Raw genomic sequence first — 16,778 nt, 5'->3', positions numbered from 1 at the left:
GACTGACTGCCATTGAGATTCTGCCGGAGCAGCAGAGAATTAGGTGTGACTCTTCAGGGAAGACCAAGGATGGCTTTGTCCTTCCTTCTGTCCTTCAAATGCTCCTTCATTGAGTCTTTGCACAAACATGCATGTGGCTCTGAGCACCTAATCCAGGCCAGGCCCTGCACTGGGATGAGCCCTTGCATTCAAGACTATGCTGAGGGTATCACGGCATCCTTAGAGGACAGGAATTCCTTCTCTGTAGGGGCTACTCCAATTCTCATGTTACAGGTGAGGAGACTGAGGCTCAGACAAATGAGGCTGCTTCTGAGTCACCCGGCTCAGGCAGGAGCCAACACAGACCTTCAAATGCCATCATCATTACCGTGTCTGTCATTTGCAGTGCTTTTCCCTGGGCCTGGAATGTGCTTCCTTGCACTTCTATACTTAAGGATTCCTTCTCCTCCCCATGGAGGCCTTCTGGGATTGCACCATCTTTAGATAGTTCCCTCCATTATCCTCGCTTTCAACTCCTTGTCTGCTTCCTTCTCAGCCGAAATTATCTTACCATAAATTTGCGTCAGCTTTCCCCATCAGACTGTGAGCTCACAATGGCAGTTATGCTCTCTTTTGTCTCTCAGGTCCTATCCCAGGGCCTGACACACAGCAGCTTCCAGGTAATTTGAAGAATGTGTGAAGGAGGCATGGAATAGCTTGGTGTCTCAGTGCCACCTGGGGCCCGCTGTAATTCTGAGTTTGGTCACTAGATGGCAGGGCTGACCTGTAATTTCTCCTTGGGACCAAATTTTAAGGATGATGATTTTCAGGGCACAGGAGCCCCTCTCTCTCATCCTGGCTCCTTGAAAGCCACACAGAGCAGCCTGAAAGGACAGGACCTTCCTCCATCACATCCCTCTTTAAACAGGGGAGTTCACTGGGGACCAGGTGTTCCTGGGACATTCCCCTGACTACTGAGGTCTCCCATGTGGCTGTTGACCACCTGTCAGGAAGCTCTCATTCTCTGTCTTTTCTCAAGGGCTAGGGATCCTATATAATACAGCATTCCAATTAGCCCTCCAACATATTTCTGGTTTTTGAGTGATTTCCATATGCGCACTGAACAGCAGGAGGACTGAGACCCCAAGGTGAGACTCTGCCTAGTTCACAACACTCAGCTCAGGATGGACTGGAGTCAGATGTGTGTATGCTCCCTTTCTTGCCCTCCCTCCTACCCTGGGGGGCTGGGCACTGGAGGGAATGTGAAAGAGGGACGGCTGGCATCTAGCTCAGGCATCCCTGGCTAGACCTAGTGTCTCCGCGGCCCTCTGGCAGAGGACGTCTTCCTCAAGCCCCTTGCCCTTCCATTCCACTGCCAGCCACTCTCCCTCAGGGTCTATGCCTTCCTGGCCAGGGCAGGGCTCCCTTGATCCTCACGTTCCTACTCCGTGGATGTGGTGTGGATTGACTGGGGCCCCTGACCTAAGTGGGTGTATTAGTAGCTCTGGCTGCCATTACAAGATACTTCAGAACAGACATTTATTTCCTCATAGTTCTGGATACTGAAAATCCCAGATCAAGGTGCCAGCAGGGTTAGTTTCTGATGAGGCCTCTCTCCCTGGCTGCAGGTAGCCCACTGCCTTCTGCCTCTGTCCTCATACGGTATTTCATCTGCACGTGTGCAAGGGAAGAGAGGTCTCTGGTGTCTCTTTCTCTTACAAGGACACTTTTCTTATCAGATTAGAGCCCCATCCTGAAAACCTCATTTATTTTTAATTACCTCCTTGAAGGCCCTATCTCCATAGTCACATTAGGCATTAAGGCTTCAATTTAAGATTTGGGAGTGGGGCCCACAGTTCAGCCCCTAACAGTGGGTCACTTACAGCTGGAGTGGGCTTGGGCAGGGGACTGGTCTTTTCCACTTCCTGTGGCAAAAGAGAAGGTCCTTGCTGTCCTACCTGAAGGGAAGTCCAACCTTCCTTTAACTGCAGATCTCCTGTGTTCAGGACCATTTCGTGGATCAGCACGGACTCTGTCATGTGGGCAGATGTGACATGCACCTGGCAGTAGTGGTTCGGGAGCTCCCAGGTATACCTTGCTAGATGTTGTGGGTGTGTGCATTTGTCTTTTTGAAAAGGCGGCCCATGATGTTTTCAGATTCCCAAAGGATTCATGAGCAAAAACGAGCAAGGAAACAATAGTATGAGTGGAAACAAAGGATGGAACTTTGAGAAAGTCAGACATTAGTCTCAAAGGACAATACTAACCAGGAGAAAGCAGGCTGACAGCTGGCAGCTGTCTCCCAGATGGACCATGGCATTCTCTGCTGGCCATAACCAGGCTCACGAAACAGAACACAACTCTGCCATATGAAGATCATTCTGAAATCATATCTGCACACAGCTATGAAGATTGCTCTGAGAGCCACAAAAATGAAAACACTCCCCTCTCCCAGCCAACAAGAGCATCTGCAGCTCCTTGCAGATGCTGTCTACCTCTGTCCCTCTCTCCTCCTGGAAAAAAATTTATTAAGATAGCTCCACTAAAAAGTTGCCTGAGTTTCTTGACAGCATCCTATTAGGCATAGACACCCATTCCTTCAACGTTCCCCCAGATCACCCAGCACCAGGCCAAATCCCATAAAAATCCCTCCTGACAGCCTGTGACTGAGAAGCCCTATGGCTCACCATTATATGTGACATCCCTGTTTGTAATAAGTACCCTCCACACACACACACACACACAAAAAGAAAGAAAAATCAACAACTGGATGGACTGTAGGGGTATTCCTTGTAGCCTCTGCCTGGAGGGCACTGATGCTTGCCATTCGCTGCCTCTGTCCCAGCTGCAGCATCCCTGCAGGAAAGAGGGTGGAGATCAAAATCAAATTCGATAGGTGTGAGAATTGAGGCTGAGCTAGAATATGTGGACTGTTTAAGTTCAGAGTCATGAGCCCAAACCAAGCCTTCTCATTGCACAACTCAGGCTATGCTTCCCACACACTGCCCGCCCCCAGACACTGCCCCACAAAGTAAGAGGAATACTGCTCAGTCCTCCCAGAGGCAATGAAGGCTCTGTCTTAAGCAGACTGGGGCAGTGAGCTGCATGCCCTGCGCTCTGAGTATGGGCCAGAAGAGGGCATACCACGGCACAGCCAAGGCCTGGCGCACAGACGGGGAAACAAGAACTGAAGGAGATAGAACTTGGCCAAGTCACACAGCTGGGAAGTGGCGGAGCTGGGGTTCCTTCCCAGGCAAGAGGAAAGAGGGCACAGGGGGGCAGGCAGTTCCCCTGCAGGTCAGAGGGCAGAGTGTCCGCAGTCTCTTGGGTGACGTGTGTGTCTGATGGAAGTCCCGGAATGGAGGCAGTGCTAGGAAGGGCCTGGGGTCCAGAGCAAATGGGCACAGTGGCTTCATTTATGAGGCAGAGACGGTAATCAGGGGCTGATGCGTGTGGAGGGCTGTATCACGATGGGAGTGGCCTGCTGGAGGCTGTGGAGAGCAGGAAAGGGCTCACAGTTGGGCAGCACCCAGAGTGGTAGCTCAGTTGTTAGACTGGCTGCCCACCTAGATGCCTACCTCTTACCACAGTTCCAGGTAATATCAGGATCTAGAGGGCAGCTTCCTGACCTCTGAACTTAGTGTTAATCAAAAAAGCACTGTGACCAAAGTCAACACTTCCAGCATGACCTGGAGTCAGCTACCTCATCTGCCCCTGCCACTGTGGAGCAGGCACCAGGGGAAGGTCCGGCTGCTGAAGAGAAGGAGAGATGAACTATGTGCCTGAAGTAATTTTCCAGACCCTGGATCTCCTGGTCTACATAATTTGCTTTCATCATGTGACTTTGTACTACCCTGAATGTTTTCAGGGGAATGGGTCAGTAGGAAGAAAGGAAACCAGGACCTTCACAGCCAAGGACAGTCCAATAGGAAAGGGCCAGAAGGGAATCTCACCCACATTGCTCTGGGTATTTGGAGGCCCCTACAACACTTCTGCCATCTCCTGTGATGAGCTTCCCCACCAACATGACATTTTATGATAGCTCTATTGGAGATGTTGTTCAGAAATTAATAAATGGTATTTAAGTTATTATTCCATCCCTTCTAGATTGTCCCTCTTGATCACTGCACATGGTCCAAGTCATTTACCCACAAGATACCCATTATCTAAAACCACCCACCAAATTTTCTTTTGCTTTGTTTCCTATCCAGTTGAGTGGTACCCAGATATTCAAGTCAGAAACTTGGGTGCCCATTAAAATTCTTCCTTCTTGCTAACTGTTTCACATTCAACAAATTCCCAAGCTATATCAATTACACCTGGTAGATGTTTCTCAAATGTATCCAATTTCTTAATCCAGCTGCCATTACCCGAAGCCCGGCAGGAATCATCTGCTGCCTGAGTGATGGTGTGTACTTCCTCTCAGGTCTGTTTCTCTTCCAGTCCTTTTGTACACTGTAGTCAAGCAAAGCTTTGAAAATTCAATTCTGATCATGTCTCCTCTATTGGAATTGCTCTAATGAACCTTGGGAGGAGGTCCAAAGCCTTTAATTTCAAATCCTGCTGTCTACTGGCTCATGCCTCGGTTCTCACCAATCAGATCTCACACTGAAAACCCAGTCAGACTGAAGAGTTTTGTCCCTGGGAACCCAGTCTACTTTCTCACTTTCAAGCCATTGTGCAGCTAGTCACATTTGGATACTTGGACCAAGCCCTGAAGGAAGCAGGGGTCGAGCCTTTGGAACACCCACAACTTTAAGACTACTTTGGAAACATTTTCATTTGAAATGATTTTAATCTCATGTATAAATCATAAAAATAATAAAGAAAGGTCTCCTGCACCCTTCTTCCATCATTCACCAGTGATCAGATCTATCATACCGAAGTACAAATATCAAAACCAGGAAGCTGATGTTGGAACAATACGACAATAAGATACCAAAATTCCTTTGGATTTAATCCTTTATCTGCGTATTTGTTCTGGTGTATAGTTTATGAAATCTTATGACAATCATATATTTATGTAACTACCACAATAAAAGTATAGAACTTTTCATCACCCCCAATGGAATTTCCTCATGCTACCCCTTTATAATCACCATCTCTCCAGCCCTGTTCCCTGCCAACTACTGTTCTCCCATTGAAATTTTGTTGTTTCAAGAATATATAAAAAGAATCATACAGTTTATAAACTTTTCAGGTTATATTTCTTTTACTTAACATAATGCCTTTGAAATTCATCCAAGTTATTATGTAAATCAATAGTCAGTTCCTTTGTGGACTAGCAGTTGCCAAGGGTGAGAGGTGGGGGAGGGTGGGTGGGGAGGGAGGGAGAAGGGGACTGAGGGGTATTATGATTGGCACACATGGTGTGGGGGATCATGGGGAAGACAGTGTAGCACAGAGAAGGCAAATAGTGACTCTGTGGCATCTTACTACACTGTTAGGCAGTGACTGCAATAAGGTACCGGGGGGACAGGATAACATGGGTGAATGTAGTAACCACATTGTTTTTTCATGTGGAACCTTCATAAGAGTGTATATCAATAATAACTTAATAAAAATAAATAAAGTAAAAAAAAATAGTCAGTTCCTTTGTCTTCTGGGAGTTTTCCTAGTATGGATGTACCACAGGTTATTTACCCATTCACTTGTGGAAAGACATTTGGCTATAAAAATGAAGCTTCCAAAATTTGGTATGTACATATAATATTATTTAGTCTTAAAAAGAGGAAATTCTGATATATGCCACAACATGAATCTTGAAGGCATTATGCTGAGTAAAACAAGCCAGTCACCAAAAACCAAACCCTGTATGGTCCCCCTTATATCAGGTATGTAGAGTTGTCAGATTCATAGAGACAAAAGGTAGAATAGCATTACCAGGGGCTGGGGCTGGGGTGCGGCAGGACATGGGGAGCTATTATTTAATAGGTATAGAGTTTCAATTCAGGACGGTGAAAAAGTTCTAGAGATGGATAGTGGTGGCTGTTCTAGAATGTGAATGCTTTTAATGCTCCCAAATTATAAACTTAATAATGGTCAAAATGGTTGTATTATGTATATTTTAGCACAACAAAAAATACTAAAGTAAAGTAAATGGCTAGAATATATTGCCATGTAGTGTTAAGTAATATAAAATAAAATAAACCAAGCTAAAAGGATAGAGAGTGGCTGGGTGGGACTGTGTTTTAAAAAGGGACCAAGACAGGTTTCTCTAATATAAGGATATTTGAGTGAAAGAGAAAGATCTGGCTGGTAGACACTGGAGGAGATGTCCAGGCTGGCAGAGTATTGAGTGTAGAACCTGAGGCAGGAGTGGTCTTGGTGTTAAGGGCTGCAGGGAGCCTGCTGTGCCTTCATGGATGAGTACATGTGCACATGTGCACGTTTGTGTGTATGGTTGATGTGCACAAGCATTTATGGGTATCTTTATATTTCTTGGTTGGAAACAAGGATCTTGACATGACCAACAATAAGAGCCTACTTATGGGGGCTCAGGAATGACAACTGCCAAAATGATGGCAACTGAAAGACAGAATATGTAGTATAAAAGCAGACAGCTGCTGCGCACTGTGTCAGAGGCCCCAGGAAATGCTCCCAAGAAGAGTTTAGTGCAGCCCTAAGAGAAGTTGTTTATTAATCTGGGTTTGGAGGCCAGGCCTATGCTGTCGCTCTTCATAAGGCTGGCAGGACCATGTGTTGCAGAGTCTGGCCTCCTCCCTCACCCTGAGGCAGCTGCCAGAACCCAAGGCTGGAGGGCCAGATTCCCTGTCTCTGCAGAAGCCTCAGTAAGTCCCCTCTGGTGAGTGGATCTGGGGTCCTGGGTCAGATGTCTAGGGACTTGACCTGACCTTGGAGCCCTAGAGGAGGCTCTCTGGGCCTGTAAGGGGCATGGGCAGATGGCAGACAGAAGCTATGCTGGGGGTTTATCTTTCTTGGCTTATGCTGGGGCATCTGTGACTTTCCTGGGCTCACGTGATCATGTGCAAATAAGACTGTACCTTCGTTTTCAAAGAGAGCCATGAAGGATTAGACCCATCAGATTGGGAAGCTGAGGTTTCTTCTTGGGGGCGGGACAGATTTCAAAGAGAATTTGAAAGACAGATGAAATGCTAAGATAGAGAAATGGGAAGGGAATTCAAGGAAGGTGGTCTACCTGCTAGTGGTTTTGACTCACAGTACACTGAGAATTCCTGCTGCTACCTAGAGAGAGAAAACTACCTTCAAGGCCAAGGTAGTGAGAAATCTCCAGAGAAAATGTTTCCTCTAGCAAGTCTCTATGGCAGTGGTAAATAAAACATCAAGAGGAAGTAAACTCAAATTAATTTTGGGCTGGGTTGGTGACTAGTAGTGACCCCCCTCTCTGGAGCACCAGCCTGCGGCTCAGCGCCTGGTGTCGCATGAACACTGCTTTGCTGGCGTTGGGGGAGAATGGGCTGCACGGCTGAGAGGATGAGGTGCAAGCTGCAGGGGCTCCAAGGGCAGAGGTTGGGGGAGAGATCTCAATGAAATAATCTTCCTTGACTTTCCCCACACCAAGGTAAGGACCATGTCCCTGTTTCCACTGCTCCCTGTCCTTCTCTTGAGTATGGTGGCAGCATCCTTCTCAGAAACAGAAACCTGTGAGGGTGTCCAGAAGACCTGCCCTGGGACGGCCTGCGGTTGTCCAGGAGCCAACGGCTTCCCAGGCAAAGACGGGCGTGACGGCACCAAGGGCGAAAAGGGAGAGCCAGGTACCTTGGGCCGTTCCGGTTCTGACTCTTACCTTCTGGAGGAAACTGTCTGGAGATGTGAGGAGGGTAATATTCTATTTAGGTAGACTGTGTTTCTCTTACCTGCATATTATAACTCAAAACAGAGATGTAGCTTTGATTCTCTGGCAGCCCAGCTTCCACACAGGAGTTGGGAGTGGTCCTCTGCAGGTGTCCCATGGGACGTGGGGAGGTTTTCTTCTTGGGACTGGAAGCAGTGATGAAAGTCAGCTCTGGGTCAGTGCTTCTTCCTTCTGGAATCAAACTCTCATAGAAACAGAGCAAGAATAGAGATACTGAGTCCTGTTTCCCTTGCCCTATAGGCCAAGGGCTCAGAGGTTTACAGGGCCCTCCTGGGAAGCTGGGCCCTCAAGGAATCCAAGGTTCCCCTGGGTTACCAGGAGCAGTGGGCCAAAAAGGGGATCCTGGAGATTGTCCAGGTAAGGAGCTTACCTCAGCAAGGTCTGGGCTGAAGGGCACCCAGGGTACTGGGACTTTGACTTCCAGGTGGGAGGTGCCTCTTCCCCTGGTGCCTCATGGGAAGATGTCCAACTCTGCTTCCTGACCCAGAACCCCACAGCCCTCCCTAGGCTTCTTAGAGCCTCAGGGGATTCCTACCAGCACCCCAGTGCAGACTTATAAACCCTTCAGGACCACTCCCTCACTAGGCTCTCTCTGGCGGAGCTAGGCCCTGGGCCTCCTTCAGTCCAATGTCAGGCTCTGGTTCAAAAGGGAGAAACCAGGCCATTGAAGTATTGGGCCTATTATGTCAGTCTATTTTCACAACAGCAGTATAGAAAAGGCATGTCAACTATCTTTTACTTCATAAGATACCAACAATCGGAAAAACAGAGCCACAGCTTTAAGTCCACAGTTCTGGGAATCAGCTGGTGATTTCTCTGCCGGTCTCACTCATGGATCTGTGGTCAGCTGATGGCCCAATGTGCCATGGATGTGACTGGCTATCATTTGTCTGTCAGCTGAGTGATGAAAGTGAATGAGACACAGGGCTCTCATCACCAAACAGGCTGCCTGGCCTTGTTCACAAAGAGGTGATTACAGGATTCCCAAGAGTAGGAAGAGCAGAAGCATTAAGGCCTCCTGAAGGCTTAGAACATGTACATTATTGTTTCTGCCACATTCTAATGGTTAAAACAAGTCTCAAAGCCAGTCCTGATTCAAGGAGTGGGGAAAGAGACTCATTTCCTAATGAGAAAGTCTGTGCCATATTAAGGCCATGTTTGCCATCTATTGAACATGGCTTGCCTCATTCCCTGCCCCCTTGAATAATGAGCAGCTCACAAAAGTCTTGGATTAAAAATAGAACAAGCATGGTGAAAAACAAAACCAAAATTAAAAAAACAACAGAAACAAAACTTCCCCAAAGACAAAACTCTGTATCTTTTTAGTCAACATTCACCAGCTCATAATAATTCCCCCAAAGATTTCTCTTTATCTGTGATAGAGCTATTTATTTGGGGGGAAAAAAAACAGTTAGTGAAGAGCTTGGCATATGGAGTGCTATCATGCTAGGTCAGCAGGGAGCATATGTGTGTGCATGTGAGAGTGAGTAAGTATGTATACATAAAGTGACTTCATACAACAGATGAAGACTGGATGGAAGCAGACAGAATTTTCCTTCTTTTTGCTTCATTTTCCCCCAATATCAAAATGTAATTTTTTTTGGTTTAGAAAAGATACCCCTTGTAGTTCTGAGATGCCCTTTTCAACAATGCTTTCACTTTATCTTAATTTTCTAGTTTGTGAGAGCCACCTGGATAGTTCAGAAAGAAGAGCTTTGCAAGAAGAATTGGACCGTATCAAAAAGTGTAAGCCTCCTTTCTTACTCTTCAGGTAGCTTGAAGTTTGGAAACGTGGAAGGTAACAAGTATTTATTAAATGCAAATAATATTTTAGGACCTGGATAGGTGTTTCACATATTCTCATCACATGAAATCCTCACAACACCTTTTTTGCTAGAAATAGAGGCAGAAAGGAGTTACGTAACTTGCTCAAACACACAGAGCTAAGTGGTAGAAGTATTTTATAAACTGAAGTCAGTCTGACTCTGGAGTCCCTGATCCTTTACTTTTTACTCTCTGGTCACTGAAAATGGGACCTGTGCCCCTTTTTACTGATGGCGTTGAGACCTGTCAAAGGGCTTGAGCTGTTCCTTCTGTGCCCTCCTAGCTTGGGGCAAATATTCTCAGACATTTTGTTTATTCTTAAGATAATACTGAGGTAGAATTCAGTTTCTTAATTGTATGTGCTCTAAAACTCTGATTCAAAAAGACAAAGTCCTCTGATAGAGTCTGTCTCTTCAGATTTGGGTTGCCAGTTTTAACTAGGAAATAAGACAGGCTGCCAAGTCAAATTTGAATTTTAGGTAAATAATGACTTTTCTTTTTTTTAGTACATGTGTCCAAAATTTCATGGGAGATACCTATACTAAAAAAAAAATGAGTTGTTTACCTGAGATTCAGATTTAACTAGGCACACTGTATTTTATGTGGCAACTCTGTTCTAGACACCTTTACCCAGAAAACTACCCTGAAGTAGGCTTAAATACAAGCCAGCATCACCCACAGTTTTTCACTTTAGGGCTGACCTTCTCTATGGGCAAGAAAGTTGGGAAGAAGTTCTTCTTGACCAATGGTGAAACGATGAGCTTCAACAGAGTAAAGGCTCTGTGTGCCCAGTTCCAAGCCTCCGTGGCCACCCCCATGAATGCTGAGGAAAACAAGGCCATCCAGAGAATAGCCAGTAGTAGACACGTCTTCCTGGGCATCACAGATGAGGAGACTGAAGGCCATTTTGTGGACCTGTCAGGAAGGGGTCTGACCTACAAAAACTGGAAAGCTGGTGAGCCCAACGATGGTGCCAATGGGGAGGACTGTGTGATGCTCCTAGAGGATGGCATGTGGAATGACATCTCCTGCTCCTCCTCCTTCTTGGCCGTCTGTGAGTTCGAGTTTGCTGGCTGACGGAGCCTGTCCCTCACCCTTCTCACAGACCCACAGTTGGCTTTGAAAGATAAATCTGTATCAATTTCCCACACCCAGTATTGAGTTGCCACTCTGTGGGGAATGAGAAAATGAGAAGAATGGACTGAATGGTGAGATGTGAAAGTGAGATGAGGGAAGAGGCAGACCACGCTGCCACAAGAGTTTCTGGTTCAGACACAATCACTAAGAGTCACTAACCACTGCAACAGTAACAACAAAATAATAATAGCAGTAGAGCAGGAGTGACACTACTATTATTATCTTTTAATGTATGCAATGAGTCGACCCTACGTTATGCATACTACATTCATTACCTAATTTAAATAGGCTCTACACTTTTGTTTGAATAGTGTCAACTTGCTAAGGTATAAAAATAAAGTGGATTTATTTTTCCATGTAACTATGAACACCAGAGTTTTCCTTTCTCTTTGGGCAGACGGTTCCTCTAACGACATTCCCTAGCCTAATTCCATAGCTTTTCTGCCAGTCTCAGGTACTATGAGGATCTGTTTTGTTGTTTTTTTTCTCTCTGCACTCTATTTTATTTTCTTTTTAATGAGGCACTAAACTATGTAAAGAACATAAATCTCAAGCAAACAAAATTGATGAAATCTCACATGTGTATACACCCATGTAACCACCTTCTAGATCAAGATACAGGACATTTCCAGTATTCTAGAAACCCCTTCCTAACCCATTCTAATTGATTTTCCCAAAGGTAAATACTATTCGGACCTCTATTACCATATCTTAATTTTGTCTGTTAATGAACTTCATATAGATGAAGTCATATTATATACACTGTTTTATGTCTTGCTTTTATTCATTAAAATTTAAATCTGTGAGATTCATTCATGGTGTTATATGTAGTAGCTGATTTTTCATTTTTATTGACACATAGGGTTCCCCACATGAATGTACCTCAGTTTATCCATTTGATTGTTTTACACACTTGGACTGCCTACAATTTGTTGATCATTAAGAAAAACTCATGAACATTTCTGTACTGGTATTTTGGTAGGCATGTATGCTAATTTATCTTGGCTATCAACCCAGGAGTAGAACTGGTGGGTTATGGGATAAACATGTTTAGCTTTAGTAGATACTGACGGTTTTCCAAAGTGATCATATGAATTTACTCTCCCACCAGCTTTGGGTCAAGTCTTGTTCTATAAACTTGTAAAGAGTCAATATTTTTAGTCCTTCTAACTTTGGCCATTCCTGTGGGTGTTATGTGATTATCTCACCATGGCTTAAATCTGTGTTTCCCTGACATAAAACAACACTGAACATTTTTTTATATGCTTATTGGCTACTTGGATATCTCCAGTTGTGAAGCACCTATTCAAGTCTTTTGCATTTTGTTTAAATTAAGTAGCCAATATCTTTCTTACTGATTTGTAAGAGTTATTTTTAAAATCTGGATATAAATCCTTTTGCTTACAGCTACACATACATTTTTCTAGTTGGTGACCTGTTTCCAGTGTTGACTTTTGATGAACAGAAGTTCCTAATTTTAACAAAGACCAGTCTATCAATATTTTCCTTCATATTTAGTACTTTTAATGTTCTGTTTAAAAAATATTTTCCTATTCCAAAATCAAGGATATTCTCATATATTTTTTCTAGTATATTGCTAAACCGATCTATCCCTAGTAGATAACCACTTGATACATTACTATTAGTTTGAAAGACCATTTTTCCCCATTGAATTAGAGAATTGCCTTTTTGTAAATTAAGTAACTGCCTATGTGTCGGTCTGTTTCTGGGCTTTCTATACTCTTTTATTGGTTTATTTGTTGATGCTTGTGTCAAATACTATACTATCTTAATTTGTGTACATTTAGGATAGGAAAGGATATCTGACAGTGTATACCTTCCAGCTTTGTTCTTCTTCAAGACTGCCTTGGCTTTTCTTGGTTATTTGCATTTCAATACAAATTTTAAAATGAGTGTTTCAATTTCCACAGAAACCTGAAAAGGTTTCCACTGGGACTACCTGGACCCTCTCCATCAATTTAGGCAGAATTGACAACTTAACACCAAGTCTTTAATAAAAAATCACAGTATATCTCTCTAGTCAAATATAATTTCTTTAATTTTACTTAGCATGTTTTGAAGTCTTACATTTAGATGTATTGAATATCTTGTTTTGGTGGTTTTAAGAAATATATTTCTAATAACTTTTATTATCTACTGCATATTATATATAGAGAAATAAAATTAATTTTGTATATGGTTTTATAAAATCCAGTCACTTGATATGTCCATTTCTTAATTTTCATAGTCTGTAGATTCTTCTGAATGTTCTATATACATAGTCATGGAATTTGAAAATGTGGCAGTTACTCCTTCCTTCCCAATTGTTGTGTCTTTTATTGTTTCCTTGTTTTATTGCACTGCTTAGTAACCTAAATACAATTGAATAAAAATAGTCACAGTGAAACTCCTGGCCTGGTTCATTAAGATGACTTCATTTCACTTCAGCTATTAAGACTTAATCTTTATTTGTTTTAAATCTTCAAAATCATGTTTAATTCCCCTCTTTTCTCCTCCTCCTATCTATGCTCCTATGCTACAGGGGCTTGGGGGTATGGGTGGAGTCTTATTTTATATCATCTCATTCCTGCTTTCTTGAACAGTCTTCAGATGTTCCACTGAGAGGTGGAATGATGATCCTTAAAGTGACTAGTTGTGATGACTGTCTGTTCTTTCCCTGCCACTAACCTCACTTGTTCTCCATAAATCCCCTGTGGATGGATGGAGTCTCAAGCAACTTGCTAAAAATAAGGTCAATCCCAATTCCCCCATTACCTGGCTGTCCTCTGTGGAAATGTCCATACCTGACAGCTGCTCTGTATATTCCTCAGTGACATATAGCCATGTCCAAAAATAATCTTACGTTCAAAGGATTAATACTTGACAACATTGAGAAAATCCAAACATTCCTGAAAATGATTCCTGGAGATCTGTTCAATGACTTGCATTCTGGCAGGATAGAATATCCTCAGTAAAGGACTTTAAAGGCAACAGAAATTGCTTGGAGGCATTTGGCCTAGTGGGCTTGTTAAAAGAAAGTCAAATTACTTCCTAAGTTAGGAGTTAAATCACTGGTAGAAATAAAAGACGTAAAATTTTAGTCACTGTATTCCCAGGTCCAATACTGAAGGACTGCCAAGAAAACTTCTGCTATTATGTTAAACTTTCAGAGACCACCAGAGCAGGTATAGATAACTGAAAGACAATATCATGAAATCTTTCATAGTGTACATTCTCTAACTAGGACTATCTAAACTGGACTCACAGCTCAATCATTTAATGGTTGTGAGACATTGAGCCAGTGTTTTTACTTTTTTGTCTCATTCATCTGTAGCTAGGAGAAAAAAATGATTCCTATTAAATGAATTTTTTAAGACAATCAGTTAATAACATTAAACTGTTTAGATAGGTCCTAGGATAATACATTTTATTTAATGCACTCAGTCATGTCTCTATGCATATATTTTAAAATAAGATTCTATGCTTATGTGGTAAACATTTTTTTCTGATTTTTGAAAATTAAATTAACCTTGCTTTCATGGAATAAACTCCAGTTGGTCGAATTATATCCTCTGTATGTATGAAAGAAGTTGATTTGCTAATAATTTGTTTAAAAAATTTGCATCTATGATCATGAGAGATATTGGCCACTTTTTTTCCCTTGAATGTGACTTGCTAAGTTTTGGTGTCAGTGCTATGCTAGCCTCATAAAATGACATGTTCTCAGGTTCCTTATTCTCTGAAATAATTTGTTTAAAATAATGCCTTTATGTTAGATAAATTCATCAATGAAGCTGTATTGGAATTGTGTTTTCTTTCTTGAAAGCTTTTAGATTTCAGATTTAATTTCCTTCAGATCTACATCAATTCATATTTCAATGTCTTTTGTACAGTTTTGGCTAGTTGAGCTTTTTAATGAATTTTTCCATTTCATCTGTATTGTTAAATGTATTGACATGAAGTTGTTCCCAACATCTTCCTATTTCTTTAAGTAAGGTCTGGATTATCTCCACTGCATATTTCATGATTATTTGTATTTTTTTTCTTTCTTTCTTAATAAGTCTTGCTAGAGAATCTGTAAATTTTATTAATCTTTTTCAAAACTGATTTTTTTGGTGTGTTTTTTTCTCTATTAACCTCTATGATCAATTCAATTTATATCTGTTTATATCTTTATCTTTTCCTTGTGATACCTCTTCTTTGGATTTATTTTGCTATTCTTTTTCTGACTTCCTTATTAACATTTAGAGAATTGATTTTCTATCTTCTTTTCTAATATATTCATTTAAAGTTATAAATTTCCACCTAAGGACTATTTCAGCTGCATTCCACAGGTTTTGATATGTAGCTTTTGTCACCATCATTCAATTCATAATATTGTACAATTTTCACAGAGATTTCTTCTTTGACTCATGCTTTATATATAGTTTATTTATAAGTGTGTTTTTTATATCCCAAGTATTTGGCAATTGAAAAAAGTTATCTTCCAATAAATTATGTAGTTTAATTCTACCATGGCCAGAAACATACTTTGCATAAATTGAATCCTTTGAAATTTTTTAAGACTGACTTTTTTTTTTTTTTTTCAGAGAGGGCATCTCTCATATTTATTGATCAAATGGTTGTTAACAGTGAACAACAATAAAATTCTGTACAGGGAATTCAATGCACATTCATGAGTCCATCCCAAGCCTAATTCTCATCAGTCTCTGATCTTCTGAAGCATAACGAACAAGTTCTTACATGGTGAACAAATTCTTACATAGTGAATAAGTTCTTACATGGTGAACAGTGCAAGGGCAGTCATCACAGAAACTTTCGGTTTTGATCACGCATTATGAACTATAAACAATCAGGTCAGATATGAATATTCGTTTGATTTTTATACTTGATTTATATGTGAATCCCACATTTCTCCCTTATTATTATTATTATTATTGTTATTATTATTTTAAATAAAATGCTGAAGTGGTAGGTAGATGCAAAATAAAGGTAGAAAACATAGTTTAGTGCTATAAGAAAGCAAATGTAGATGATCAGGTGTGTGCCTATAGACTATGTGTTAATCCAAGCTAGACAAGTTCAACAAAACATCCACGGATGCAGAAGATTTCTCTCAAAACAGGGGGGGTGAGGTTCTAAGCCTCACCTCTGTTGATCCCCAGTTTCTCACCTGATGGTCCCCCTGCAACTGTGCCTGTCTTAGGTTGTTCCTCCCTTGAGGAATCTTACCCGTCTCTGGCTAAGACTTACTTTTATGGTGCACCTTGTGGTTAAAATGGTATCTGTGTGTCTTGTGCCCATGATATAGTGTGTTTTCTTCAACTGATATGTGTATCATTAAGTCAGGATATTAATCTACTTTATATTTTCTATATTCTTACAAATATTTTCCATTTTTAAGTCAGTTACTGAAAACTACGTATTAAAATATCCAACTGTAGTTGTGTTTTTGTCTATTTCTAGCTTTAGTTCTTTCAATTTTTGCTTTGTATATCAAAGCTGTTTTAATAAGTATGTATAATTTAGGATTATAACTTCTGTTTTTACATTTTTAAGTGAAATATTCATCTTTTTTTGCCATTTTCTTCCATAAAAGTGTTCCTTGCCTGATGCTAATCCACCTCACCAGTTTTCTTTTGTTTAGTGTCTGCATACTATGTATTTTCCCATCATTTTACATTTACCTATTCTTGTCCTATATTCAGAGTACATCTCTTTTATTAGCATACAATTGGCTCATTCTGAAAATCCAACCTGACACTCTAAACTGGATTACAGCTCTGTCATTTAAAAGTTATGTGATGTTTGAGCTAGACTTTTATTGAACAGTTTAGTTAATCAATTTTAATTTAATTAGTAATATAATTTGATTCAAAAAGTTTCTTTAATTTTTATCTGTTCCTTCCACCTGTTCTTTTTCTCCTTATTCCTTCTTTTCTGCTTTATTTTTTATTAATCATTTTCATTAACATTTTATTTACTCAGACATGTTTACATT

General features: G+C 41.5%; 1 protein-coding gene across 3 annotated transcripts; it reads left to right on the top strand.

Moving 5' to 3' along the window:
* The first annotated feature begins 6,624 nt into the window (after nt 1–6,624).
* MBL2 (mannose binding lectin 2) lies at nt 6,625–11,590 on the top strand. 3 transcript variants are annotated; one of them, XM_057505876.1, is made up of 5 exons: nt 6,625–6,770; nt 7,523–7,715; nt 8,057–8,173; nt 9,494–9,562; nt 10,335–11,590. In XM_057505876.1, exons 1-5 carry the CDS (start codon nt 6,645–6,647, stop codon nt 10,715–10,717), a joined length of 888 nt encoding a protein of 295 aa, XP_057361859.1. In that variant the 5' UTR covers nt 6,625–6,644; the 3' UTR covers nt 10,718–11,590. The 3 variants fall into 3 exon arrangements, with proteins under 3 accessions (XP_057361859.1, XP_057361861.1, XP_057361860.1); XM_057505877.1 differs by having other exon boundaries at nt 6,649–6,784; XM_057505878.1 differs by lacking the exon at nt 7,523–7,715 and having other exon boundaries at nt 6,630–6,770; nt 9,494–9,614.
* Nucleotides 11,591–16,778: the final 5,188 nt, after the last annotated feature.

This window comes from Manis pentadactyla, chromosome 8 (assembly GCF_030020395.1).
Source record: "Manis pentadactyla isolate mManPen7 chromosome 8, mManPen7.hap1, whole genome shotgun sequence".
In the NCBI taxonomy this organism is placed as follows: domain Eukaryota; kingdom Metazoa; phylum Chordata; class Mammalia; order Pholidota; family Manidae; genus Manis; species Manis pentadactyla.
Note: the sequence above shows the minus strand (reverse complement) of the source record. Positions and strands in the feature narration are given on the sequence as shown.